The sequence below is a fragment of the Sinocyclocheilus grahami genome, unplaced genomic scaffold (genome assembly GCF_001515645.1).
Source record: "Sinocyclocheilus grahami isolate Dianchi unplaced genomic scaffold, SAMN03320097.WGS_v1.1 scaffold21.1, whole genome shotgun sequence".
Taxonomy (NCBI): Eukaryota; Metazoa; Chordata; class Actinopteri; order Cypriniformes; family Cyprinidae; genus Sinocyclocheilus; species Sinocyclocheilus grahami.
Genome location: NW_015505200.1, coordinates 1,055,557 through 1,067,884, shown reverse-complemented (window position 1 = coordinate 1,067,884; position 12,328 = coordinate 1,055,557). Strand labels below are relative to the sequence as shown.

Sequence of the window (12,328 nt, the reverse complement as noted above, 5' to 3'; positions counted from 1 at the left end):
GAGTGTAAATTCGAGTTTTGGCTTTCAGGTATTTTTCAGGAATACTGTGTGGCCCAACACACATATCCAAGACATTTATCGATGTATCTTTGTTTACTGTTCCAAAATGGTAACAAGCACATTCTTGTTCAAGTGAAAATGACATAAATAATTTAAATGACTTGATATCACAACAGCAAGAATGAAATAGGCTACATATAGTCCTACAAAACTGTTACTAGTAGTTATTCAAAGTATAATATCAGACACCATTCAATTATATGAGCAAATAGTTTTGTCTGTTGTGATGGTAACTAATTCATACATTTAGACTAAACTGTTACAGACAATTGGATGAGTAACACATTATTATTCTTTTGGGGGGGGGGCTAGCCTCGATTAGAAATACAAAGTAACTTACCAAGTCAAAGTTGAAAGAAGAAGGGGCAAACTCCAAAAAATGAGAAGCCAGTGAAAATCCAGACACAGCGGCGGGGATGGGGCAGCCGACAGGACGAGACTTCACTGAACAAAAATAATGCTGCCACTCTGCAGATTGCAGCGTCCAGCCACGACCTTGTATGGCCACTAGATCTGTTAAATATAGACCCTGACTAAGGGCCACTGGCCAGGCAGTTTCAACATGTGAACTTTGGCAACGCGCGTAATTCAATTTATAAACACAATTAAACAACAAAGGCAACGCAACAATATTTTATTAAAGAAATATCACAAGACTGCTGTTATAGGCCTCGAGCAGCATGTGATCAACTCTCGTAGAACAGAAATTATATTGTTTTTTTTATTTTAAACATTCCATTAAACAATATCTTAATTTGCGTGTTTACCACAGTTGGTTATTTATCTCATAAATACTCTCATATTTTCCCGGCAAAGGAAAATTCCAAAAGAAAACAGAGTTCATTCCAATTTAAGGATCGAAACTAACTTTATAACAGATAGTATATTGATATCTGATATATAAATGGTATTGATTATTACATAAATTAGCTTTATGTAATATAAAAAATCCATTACTTTAATTAAATTGATAACAACTTAAATTTTAATTTAGCTAAATCGATTTAATTAAAGTAGAATTAAACTGACCTTAGCTAATATATAGAAACCATAATACAATTAACACACCCGTTACCTTACTGTAACAACTGACTCATTTTAGCAGTCATTTCGGCATTCTTCCTGTTTGATCATTTGAACCTACCCCTACAGGATAAGTCATGGGCTATTCCAGTCCCTGATCTGTCGACGGGACTTTCCCATTGCACTAATCTACAGGGGGGTCCTGTGGTGCGTTAATAACAAGCGTGGCAGCCGTTGTTTAGGTGTCCTGCCTTTTTCTTTTCTTTTTTTTACCGGAATAGGTATGTTAAATGTTACTAAATTTACGGCATCAGTATGCGTTTTATCTGACGTTATAGTTTTAGATTTGTATTACACACGACAGACTACAAACAAGCCAGCTCCGTTGCTAGCTAGGTTAACGTTATTTGTAATTGTTAAGCAGCTTCCTGTCAACACAACAAGCTTTATTAATATTGACCATTAACTTAGTGCTTTTACAAAGACAGTATGTTTGAATGTGGACCAAGGAACTGCAATTATGTATCAAAATAAACATAACGTCAGCTTTAAAGAATTTAAGTTACTCAGTTGTTGACTAGTTAGCTAACGTTATTGGGCTACTCAGCTAATATTAACGCAGTTAGCTAAACAAACTCATAACCACAGTCTTATACACACAGTGGTCTGTTTGTCTTAAAAGTATGTTGTTCAAAATTGTGCAAAATTCATTGTGGTTGACAATATGGTCATTATTTTTAATAGCTCATGTATTCGTATAATCTTTGCTGAAAGTTTATGTGCAAGCCTAACAAGCAATGTGTCTCTATTATTTTAGTTTCAATAGGACAGAATTGTCAAAATGTCTAGCAAAAGGGCTAAGGGGAAAACCACCAAAAAGCGCCCCCAGCGGGCCACGTCCAACGTGTTTGCCATGTTCGACCAGTCCCAGATCCAGGAATTCAAGGAGGCCTTTAACATGATCGATCAGAACCGTGATGGCTTCATTGATAAGGAAGATCTGCATGATATGTTGGCTTCATTAGGTAAGGACGATATAGAACTGGCAATGCAGAAAGGTTTTATCTTCTATCCTTGGCCCTTAATGACCCAGTTTCCTTCTAAAGGACATCACTTTCACTTTTTTTTCTCACGAATACTTTAAAAAAAATATGAGCATGAACTGAGCTCTAAATAAAACTCAGTTTTTACTAATATTATATTTTTAATAGTATTTACAGAATTTTATAGAGGAAATGTTAAGATGAGTCTTAATCAGATACAAGCTTTTTTTTAATCTTCACAAAAGCCATATATTGCCATTGTCATTTAGAGAGTTTTATGGCATTCCTTTTTTTTTCAGCTGTATGAGTTTCTTCTGCTGAACACGAAAGAATATGCTTTGAGCGGTTGATGGTCCCCTTTGACTTCCATGGTACTGTTTTCTATACTATGGAAGTCAGTGGCTACTGTAAACTGTTTGATTACCAACATTCTTCAAAATATCTTCTTTTGTGCTCAACAGAATAAAGAAACTTGTACAGGTTTTGTGACGATGACAGAATTTTCATTTTTGGGTGAGCTGTCTCTTTAAAAGCTACATTTGATCAGATAAGAACTGCTTTTGACTGACAGGTTATTTCATTGGCAGGTAAGAACCCCACAGATGAATACCTCGAGGCGATGATGAATGAAGCCCCTGGTCCCATTAACTTCACCATGTTCCTCACAATGTTTGGAGAGAAACTTAATGGCACAGATCCTGAGGATGTTATCAAAAATGCATTTGCTTGTTTTGATGAGGAGGGGACAGGTAAGCATGATCAAAACACTTAAATAAAATAGCAATTAAGACTGGTGATCTGCATAATTAGTCTGTCTGAATGACCAAAATTAGATGAATATATGATGTATTTGATAAACATTTGTTAAGTTATTTTCAGTGTTGATAACCAGTTTGCCTCATTTGTCCTAGGTTTTATTCAGGAGGACTACCTGAGGGAGCTCTTGACCACTATGGGAGACAGGTTCACAGATGAAGAAGTAGATGAGTTGTTTAGAGAGGCCCCTATTGACAAGAAGGGGAACTTCAACTACGTAGAATTCACTCGCATACTGAAACATGGTGCTAAAGATAAGGATGATTAGGACAAGGCCTAGCACTACTGAAACTAATGAAAACTACACTGTAACACTACAACATGTTTAACTGTATTCTTTTCCCCACATTCACGGGATAGTGCAAAGGGATACATTAATCAGCAAGGCAAAATCATTTGACTGTACTGGACTGTACTCTTAAACAGTCTACGTAGGCTTGTACATAACTATGAAATACATAGACATGTAATCTGTGGTAAACCTCAAAGTGAATGAATGCAGTTCTGGTATGTAAATGTTGAGAAATAAATTCTGGAATTATTCAATGTAGCCTGGAGTTGCTGGATGTTTACACTTGTAAGAAACAATTTGAAATAAGCCATCAAGTTTTCATTACAGAATGTGGGACATTTTACGAAAAAGTCAGTTTAGAGTTTCTCTCAACATTTCTTTACACTTAAAAAACAGGATTTTAGTATTTTAATTCATAATATCATTGAAACCTAGTAGATTTAGAACTGTACAGAACAGGACAAATTGCCAAAGATTGACTGAGACGCCACAAAAGTTGTCTTCAAATGTTTAATTTCTCTCAATAACTTGACAACAACATTTGAAACAGAAATTGATGGGGAAAACCACCAGTGGTTTGAAGCACCCTGAGATTTAATCATGATAAAAACAAAACAAGGACTATCAATTCTACAATCTTTTGCTTCGCACAAGTTCACTCTTTTCATAAATAGAACATTTTTACAGCACAAAATCGATTTATTGAATTTGATCATTTATTTATGTTCGATCCTTTAAAAGGATATTCTTCCAGCATCGTTTTTTCCCCTCTTTGATCAAAATAAGATTACATCTGTCAGGCTAAATAAAGTTTAAAGAGAGAACAGTGCGGTCCAGATGGTCAAAACTCCCTAAACCTAGCCATAAGTATTTTCAACAATTAGCATGAAAAATCTAAACTCATAAGAAAACTATTTCAAAATGTTTCGAATGCTGCCTGTTCTTCTCTGTATAACAGGTGCATGTGTAGGTTGTGGGGTGTAGGCCAACTGCACCTCCAGTGCCAAAGCTCTCCATGAGGTTCTTCATTTGCAGCACCAGTAACTACTGATGTCAGGAGTCTTAATTCATGATCATTCTGCCAAGGCTAAGTTTTTTGTCTGAATCTTAGCCAAGTGGTCTGATATTCCAGCTTCAATTTTGTCACACTGTGCTAAGAAACCCTGAGTATGAGGAAAATAAAGAGAACAATATTTAAGAAATCAAATAATGGCCATGGGTATGTTTAAGTCTAAGGTGCTTAATTAAAACCCAATATTAAAGGAATAGGTCACCTAAAAATTTACATTTACTCACCCTCAGGCCATCCAAGGTGTAATTTTATTTCTTCATCGGAACAGATTTGGAGAATTTTTTCATTACATCACTTGCTCACCAATGGTCCTCTGCAGTGAATGGGTGCCATCAGAATGAAAGTCCAAACAGCTGATAAAAACATCACAGTAATCCATTTTGTTTAGCAAAATGCAGATTAGAAAGTTTTCAACTTGAAACCATTGCTTCCTGCTAAAATACAAATAATTTTCCATTCGCCAGTGAAAAATTCATCTAGTCTGAATCATAAGAGAAATATACACATATCATGCACTGCTTACAAGCGAAAACTGTCCAAAACGAAATATGTTGGTTGATTTTGATGTGAGAGGACAACATGGGATGGACTTTTTCACTGGATGGATTATAGACTGGTATTTTGGCCAGAAGTGACGGTTTAAAGTTAAAATGCCTTGATGGATTTGTTTCTTACAAACACGCAGCTTTTCACTTGGAGTCGTGTTGATTACTTGTGGATTATTGTGATGTATTTATCCGCTGTTTGGACTCATACTGACGGCACCCATTCCATGGAGAGGATCCAATGCAAGTGAACAAACTCATCTCCATCTTGGATGGCCTGAGGGTGTGTACATTTTCAGCACGTTTTAATTTTGGGGTGAACTATTCCTTTAATAAGTCATAATCGTACCTGAACAGTTTTCTCAAGTCCTTTTTTCTTCATCCTGCAATCACTAAAACTCTCAGGCAAGTTCTGTAAATAATCAATATAAAAAGGCACAGATAAGCTTTACCGAGCAACGGTATTTAACTATATCCAATATACTGTAATTTAAGGAACAAAAATATATAAATAATAATGATAAAAATAATCAGTTCACAGTGAAACAACAGATCTTATCATCCTTACTGTGTCGCACATCTGAGCGTAACAGATTATCGGAAAAAGAACAAAATTTTATCCATCAGTTGTTGATTGGATTTTGAGATGTGAATGTCAGCTTGGAGTCGATTGTGAAGGGGCAGGGTTTAATCGACTAAATGATTGGAGAAGTCCAACATACGTCACAAGAGATAAGACTGTCATTTCACCGGAAGGCTGAGTTATAATATTTTGATTAAAAATTACAAGGTGAAAATTAAAAATTAAACATGCATGAATAAGTCTTTAATAGTAAGTTCACATGCATTTACAAAATAGATTTTCATTTCGTGATAACTTTAAGAAACAATATAACAACAATGAATAACAATTACCATTCCATCGATTTCCTCTAGGATTTTCATAAACTGCTCAGCGGCAACTTTCACCCTGTGGTCCAGTTTGTTAAGAGCCTCAGCTTGCAACTCTTTTGCAAGAAAACCCTGAAAATAATTCATTTAATTATAAAATGACCATATTGCCAAGCCTCTTATAACAAGTACAGTGTTCAAGAAGAAAAATAAAGAGATTGTTATCCCTGTCACACATACATTCTTCAGTCCTGTGAGTTCACCATCCACCTTCTCAAGCTTCCTGGCAGTTTGTTCCACTGACTTTTCAATGTCTTTGAGCTTTTTAAGCTCAACTTCCTCCTCAGGGCTGTTCTGTAAAAATAAAGCAGCTTGTCAGACTCGGAAATAATTGCAGTTCTATCTGTTTGAATTAATGAATGACACATCTTACCCTCTTTCCAATCATCATCAGTTTACAACCCTGCTTTATTCCAAAGCTGGACAGAGGCTCCTCCATCTCCTTCAGTGATTTCCCTACAGCCAGAACAACATAACGTTACAATTCTAGAGACAATTCCAGATATTCTTGCATTCAACAATACACTGTTACTGTTGCACTGGCACAGATTAATGATGCTTTTATTTCAAACACTGCATTGTTCTGTTGAGTTCAACAAGTGATAATTACTGTAGTTTATACCCAAAACACAGGTGACCATTTACAGCTGAGTAAGTATAACACAGTAAGCTGAGAAACAGATGTGCCTGAAGCAGAGTATATACTGTATTACCTTTAAATATGACTTTCTGGGATGGTATTGGTACTCCCGTGGCTTCTGTCAGCGCCTCACACAAATCCTTTAACAGTGCTTCATGTCCATCCTGTGCTGTTAAAGTGATGTTGTGTTTGGTTGTGCCTGAGACAACAAGAGAGGTTTAATACTCAAAATTATTCAGAGAGCTAACCGGCACTGTATCTGCAAATCCAGCATTGACATTTACCACTTAACTAGCCGTAATTAGATGTAACTAATATTGAAATAAACGCCTGTGGTTTAGAGGGATGTTCAGATCATTTACAGGTAGCTAGCTTCAAAACTGTCGAACCGTATAAAGCCTCAATAAAAAATACCGACTACATTTTTTTTCGATATATCTTAACGTTTTAAAATGTAAAATGGTGGTCAGTTATCTTTACCACAAGCAACTGTCACTGTCATAGTGTTCTCCGCCATACCGGCACACTATTAGCTAACGCTTCACAACTTTACAGTGTGTACACATGCAACCGGAAATGACGCGAGTGTGTACGCCACGCCCCTTTTCTGCGCCTCATCCATCGGTCCTTCTGGATTATTGTATTTACTCAAGAATAATTCGGAAGGATTTAGAAAACCGGGGTGTGTGGATTTCTATTTATTTTTTTATTTTTGGAAGAATGTCATTTTGGAATGCAAAAAAAAAAATCTACATTATGCAATCGTTATTCATTTTATTAGGAAAATACCATATACGCAGGAAAAAGTGGGCTATACATAAACCTCTTGGAACGAACAAAAAAAATACATATGTATTTACTCAAGAATAATTCGGAAGGATTTAGAAAACCGGGGTGTGTGGATTTCTATTTATTTTTTTATTTTTGGAAGAATGTCATTTTGGAATGCAAAAAAAAAAAATCTACATTATGCAATCGTTATTCATTTTATTAGGAAAATACCATATACGCAGGAAAAAGTGGGCTATACATAAACCTCTTGGAACGAACAAAAAAAATACATAAAAAAATTTCTATGTATGTTTTTTTGTAGCAGCTAATCTTGTAAATAATGTGACTGTGCAATACCTCTTGCTCAATCTGTCTTTCCTCTGAAATGTGTTATTGCTGCATGAATAGCCCAATGGTTCCACAAAAATGTTTTCAAATACCACCATTTATTGCATCTCTCATAGACTCCAGTGATGCATTTCACATTTCAGAATATTTCACATCTTGATGCATATTCAATTCATTAATGAAGTTTGTTATCAGAAAAACCAGGTCATTTTGTTGGGACTAGTTCATGACTGCTCGACGCAAGTTCTTCATTCATGCTAATGCTACCCAGAACGATGGACTTGAAATATTTAATCAGTGTCAACAATAATTCTGTCAACATTTCAACCAGCTTCAGAGTTCAGAGTGATGCAATACACACTTCGTCTTAACAAGAGCATAGAAATATAAAATTAATAATAATAATAGGAGTTTATATGTAACAACACTCAAGAGTGAGTTTATGTTTGTAATTTTTTGTTAAAATAAATAAATACGTTTATTCAATAACTCGGCTTTCCCAAACTGTTTGTATTTCCAAAGTTATCATCCAAAACTATTTTTGCTTGGACATGCATTAATAAAAAGTTATGTTCAGATACAAGGGAAAGTAGGTGATCCAAAATTCTGATTACTAAAGGATATGCCAGGAGTTTAAATTGGATATCTAAAAACTGTAATCTCGTCGGAATTTACTGGGTTATGGAAATCAGGCGAACATGTTTACATGATCAAATTCTAAATAAAACCGGAAAATCACGCTTCATGTACAATACCGTGTGCTAGACTGGGCAATGAATACAACACAACATGTTCAATACCATCAGCACAAGAAAAACGTCCTCCACCAGTAAACAAAACACTGATCAGAGAACAGATTCTTATGTGGCAGGGATCTGTGGTAGGCCAAACTCATCGACCAGAACTCCATCCTGAGAGATACAAATACAAATATGCACTGAATAAATCACAAAGACAAATAATAACAAATGATAAGTAATATGAATATTTTGTCATTGACAATTTTATCTATGTAATCTGCACCTTATTGGTTTTAGTGTCACTGGGCATTCCTTCAGGAATGCAGGGTGCAGACGAGGCTTCATCTAAGTAAGAGCTGTCATCATCCAGCAGTAACTCATCTCCCAGAGCATCCAGCTCTGCAACAGAGAAAAAAGTGAGGCTCTCAGCTCCACACACACACACACACACACACACACACACACACACGCACACACACACACGCACACACACACACACACACACACACCTGCTTCTAGCTCATCCTCATCGATCTCTGGTGTACCATAGCTGCGACTGAGAGCTTCCTGCACCTCGTTAGCCTCTTCCGTCATGTCCTCCAGTTGATCCTGCAGGTCCTATCAGTCACAAAGATTGGTAATGAAAAGTGTACATTATTTACCACTGATCATTCATCAAAAATATTGCTTAAAAACAGCTGATATCAAAATGGTAAGTGTATATACTTCAATCTGATCCATCTTCACTTGTTTATATGCTTTCTTCATTTCTTTTGCTCCAATCTTCATAGCCTCCACCTACAAAAGAATAAAACATCTGTAGAATCTAACAGTTAAAATGAATAAATATGAATGAATAAATTAAATTAAATTAAAAATCCAATAATGCTGGGGAGAATATGGACACCAGCAAAACAGAATGACATTTTAGAAAGTTTAGAAATAAATTGTTTTAGAAAATATGTGGGGGGGGGGGGGGGGTATATATTCTTCTTAAACACAATAGTGTCTCTCTTACTGCCATTAAATATCTCATTCAGACCTCACTATTTTCTAAATAGAAACATGATTTTTCTCAAATTGTGGAGCACCACTACATGAGATAGTGGACCTTTTGTAAAAGCTGAATCTCTTGAGGACCCCATGAAATCAAAGTGAGAGTTTTGTGCTTTTTGTTCAGTCAGTGTTAGTTTTGAGGTGATTTATATGGTATGAACTTCCAAATGTTGACCAAATTTACTTTTAACAAATAAATATGGGGGGGGGGGGGGGGGGGGGACTATATATTATTGCATTTATTTATTTTATTAGGAAAATACCACATAAGAAGAAGTGGGATCTCAAAAATAAATAAATAAATAAACATTTTATGAATTAAAAAATGAAATTAAAAAAATATATACAATAGTGCTGAGAATAATATGGACAGCTGTAAAGTTAAATAACAAAACTTTACTGTTGTTTTGGTGTCCCTCAAAGACTGGATAGTATAGTTGGCTTGTTCCATATTAAATGACTGCTGGGAAAGCTGATCTCTTTGACCTTCATACCTGCATAATACAGAGAAAAGAAAAGCAAAAACATAATTTAACATTATTATTATAAAATATTTTCCTCCTTTTTAAACGTGAAATGGAAACATAATCTTAGATATTGAAATAAACATTTCACACATTACAAATGAATATTAGTACAGGGATAAACTCACATTCTCTTTTGTTTTAGTACTCTCATCGCCTTCTGTTTCACTGCATTCTGTAAACAGATTGTTCATCTCACACTTACAGAACTGTGTATGATAAAAAAAAATTTAAACCACATTGAAAATCTGGGATTCAAAATCCCCCAAAAATAAATAAAGTAGATTTGTGAACTTGTGAAATTCTCAAGGTCAGATGATACACAAGGTGATCTATGGATCATCAGCTTTTACATAAACTTGTGGAGTTCATTAAGCTGAAATATAATATATATAATGAGAAATTGTAGCTGAAATTATATATATATTGTATACATAAATTATATATACAGTATCTCACAGAAGTGAGTACACCCCTCACATTTTTGTAAATATTTTATTATATCTTTTCATGTGACAACACTGAAGAAATGACACTTTGCTACAATGTAAAGTAGTGAGTGTACAGCTTGTATAACAGTGTAAATTTACTGCCCCCTCAAAATAACTCAACACACAGCCATTAATGTCTAAACCGCTGGCCACAAAAGTGAGTACACCCCTAAGTGAAAATGTCCAAATTGGGCCCAATTAGCCATTTTCTCTCCCCGGTGTCATGTGACTCATTAGTGTTACAAGGTCTCAGGTGTGAATGGGGAGCAGGTGTGTTAAATTTGGTGTTATCGCTCTCACTCTCTCATACTGGTCACTGGAAGTTCAACATGGCACCTCGTGGCAAAGAACTCTCTGAGGATCTGAAAAAAAGAATTGTTGCTCTACATAAAGATGGCATAGGCTATAAGAAGATTGCCAAGACCCTGAAATTGAGCTGCAGCACGGTGGCCAAGAACATACAGTAAAAATGTGAGGGGTGTACTCACTTCTGTGAGATACTGTATATATCTATGTATTTGGCAACATTTCTCATTTTCATTTCGTTTAAATACATTATGTTACTAAGATAACTAAAAGTAAAATAAAAAATAATTATAAAAAAATTAATAAAAATGACAAAAACCAAATGAATTTTACCTGAACTAAAATATATTTAAAAAAAATCAAAATATTAATGAACTGTAATATTGTCTTTATTTACACTGGCTCGATTGCTGCTATCAAAGGGAGGACTAACAAAACTAAGTCATTCATGTTAATTTTTCAATTAAAAATTAAATTTGATTCACAAGTTGTTGATAATGTTGATAATATTCCTTTTAATTAAAAAAAAAATGTATTGAAAAGGCAAAACAGACTTTTGGATCTCACTGCACAGCTGCCCGTGTAGACAGAATGAGAGACTGCAGCATTATTGCATGTTGACATGATATCAACTCCAGTCTCTGATGCTCACTTTTGAGGGTCCATCCCTCATCTTTTTCATCTGGTCCTTATACTTGATTAGCTCTGCGTCGATTCTCGCTATTTTCTTATCGACTGACTCGATCCTCGTATCCACCTATAACGGGAACAGCACACAGCATCCACAGTACATCCATGTCTGACATGCAAACACCAATCAGGATGCTGCACTCATGTTCCGTGAGACAGTCACAACAATACACTAGCCTACTTACATTGCCTATGCAGTCAGAAAGGTTAGGAGTAGGCGTTTGTTTGCTCCGACCGAAAATGCGGTTCATTTTTAAACGGGACTGATATTTATTTGCTTTGTTACGGTACTTAAATACTGATCACAGTAAGCATGTTCCGGACGGTCGTAGAATACACACCATAATAAAAGTCACTACTGAGCAGTATGCTATTTTTCTGTTGGTTCCCACTGGTAAAGCTTTAGAAATTCCCTAAATTCAGTTCATCTTATGTAGGCTATTGCTGTATATGTTTCTCTTTCGTCTAATTTCCCCCCCCCCCCTTGAAATTGTTTCCTCACATATTTTTTAAACCAGCCAATATAGGGAGACCAACGAATAAATAAATGGATTACCTACATTAATTGTTCATATAATGTATCTAAACATATATTAATTATTGCTACCATTGGCTTACTATTATCAGGTTGATATATTTAATGATTGAAATTATATGATCATGATTGATCTTCTTCTTTTTTTGTATTTTGTATTTGTATTTTTTTGAAAATAAAATATTTTGATCAATGGGTTTTTAATTTCAGTTAACTATTTATTAACGAATTAATTATTTTTTATTTACTGTAGATAACCTGAGAAATCTGACTGTTGCATTCAAAAAATATTTTTTTAATTTTATTTTTTAGCAACATTCAGGTACATATTAACTTTCATGTTGATATAACCACAATGATGTGAATTACCCCATTTCAATTCAAAAAAATGATGGAGAGTGTAAACACAGACAAGTCATTTTCTC

At 35.1% G+C, this 12,328-nt stretch overlaps 3 protein-coding genes across 3 annotated transcripts; 1 reads left to right on the top strand and 2 right to left on the bottom strand.

Annotated features, from left to right (window-relative positions):
• The first annotated feature begins 1,232 nt into the window (after window positions 1-1,232).
• Window positions 1,233-3,516, top strand: LOC107556619 (myosin regulatory light chain 2, smooth muscle minor isoform). The gene is made up of 4 exons (XM_016239761.1): window positions 1,233-1,364; window positions 1,901-2,108; window positions 2,714-2,875; window positions 3,038-3,516. Exons 2-4 carry the CDS (start codon window positions 1,925-1,927, stop codon window positions 3,208-3,210), a joined length of 519 nt encoding a protein of 172 aa, XP_016095247.1. The 5' UTR covers window positions 1,233-1,364; window positions 1,901-1,924; the 3' UTR covers window positions 3,211-3,516.
• A 173-nt stretch (window positions 3,517-3,689) lies between these two features.
• bag1 (BCL2 associated athanogene 1) lies at window positions 3,690-7,014 on the bottom strand. The gene is made up of 7 exons (XM_016239750.1): window positions 6,923-7,014; window positions 6,516-6,641; window positions 6,176-6,258; window positions 5,983-6,096; window positions 5,767-5,874; window positions 5,201-5,263; window positions 3,690-4,397 (listed from the first exon to the last, which is right to left on the bottom strand). Exons 1-7 carry the CDS (start codon window positions 6,957-6,959, stop codon window positions 4,308-4,310), a joined length of 621 nt encoding a protein of 206 aa, XP_016095236.1. The 5' UTR covers window positions 6,960-7,014; the 3' UTR covers window positions 3,690-4,307.
• A 469-nt stretch (window positions 7,015-7,483) lies between these two features.
• Window positions 7,484-11,701, bottom strand: LOC107558945 (charged multivesicular body protein 5-like). The gene is made up of 8 exons (XM_016242658.1): window positions 11,554-11,701; window positions 11,331-11,435; window positions 10,010-10,056; window positions 9,758-9,851; window positions 9,028-9,099; window positions 8,811-8,919; window positions 8,585-8,700; window positions 7,484-8,472 (listed from the first exon to the last, which is right to left on the bottom strand). The coding sequence occupies exons 1-8, from the start codon at window positions 11,617-11,619 to the stop codon at window positions 8,422-8,424; spliced, it is 660 nt and encodes a 219-aa protein (XP_016098144.1). The 5' UTR covers window positions 11,620-11,701; the 3' UTR covers window positions 7,484-8,421.
• Between the last annotated feature and the right edge of the window lie 627 nt (window positions 11,702-12,328).

Coding starts and splice junctions, on each gene's coding strand:
- LOC107556619 (XM_016239761.1), top strand. CDS start 1,925: ATGTCTAGCAAAAGGGCTAAGGGGAAAACCACCAAAAAGCGCCCCCAG. Junction 2,109..2,713: donor TGATATGTTGGCTTCATTAG/GTAAGGACGATA, acceptor TTTCATTGGCAG/GTAAGAACCCCACAGATGAA. Junction 2,876..3,037: donor TTTTGATGAGGAGGGGACAG/GTAAGCATGATC, acceptor CATTTGTCCTAG/GTTTTATTCAGGAGGACTAC.
- bag1 (XM_016239750.1), bottom strand. CDS start 6,959: ATGGCGGAGAACACTATGACAGTGACAGTTGCTTGTG. Junction 6,642..6,922: donor GACAGTGACAGTTGCTTGTG/GTAAAGATAACT, acceptor TTGTTGTCTCAG/GCACAACCAAACACAACATC. Junction 5,264..5,766: donor TAGAGGAAATCGATGGAATG/GTAATTGTTATT, acceptor GATTATTTACAG/AACTTGCCTGAGAGTTTTAG.
- LOC107558945 (XM_016242658.1), bottom strand. CDS start 11,619: ATGAACCGCATTTTCGGTCGGAGCAAACAAACGCCTACTCCTAACCTT. Junction 11,436..11,553: donor TTTCTGACTGCATAGGCAAT/GTAAGTAGGCTA, acceptor TTCCCGTTATAG/GTGGATACGAGGATCGAGTC. Junction 8,473..8,584: donor GTGACACTAAAACCAATAAG/GTGCAGATTACA, acceptor TGTATCTCTCAG/GATGGAGTTCTGGTCGATGA.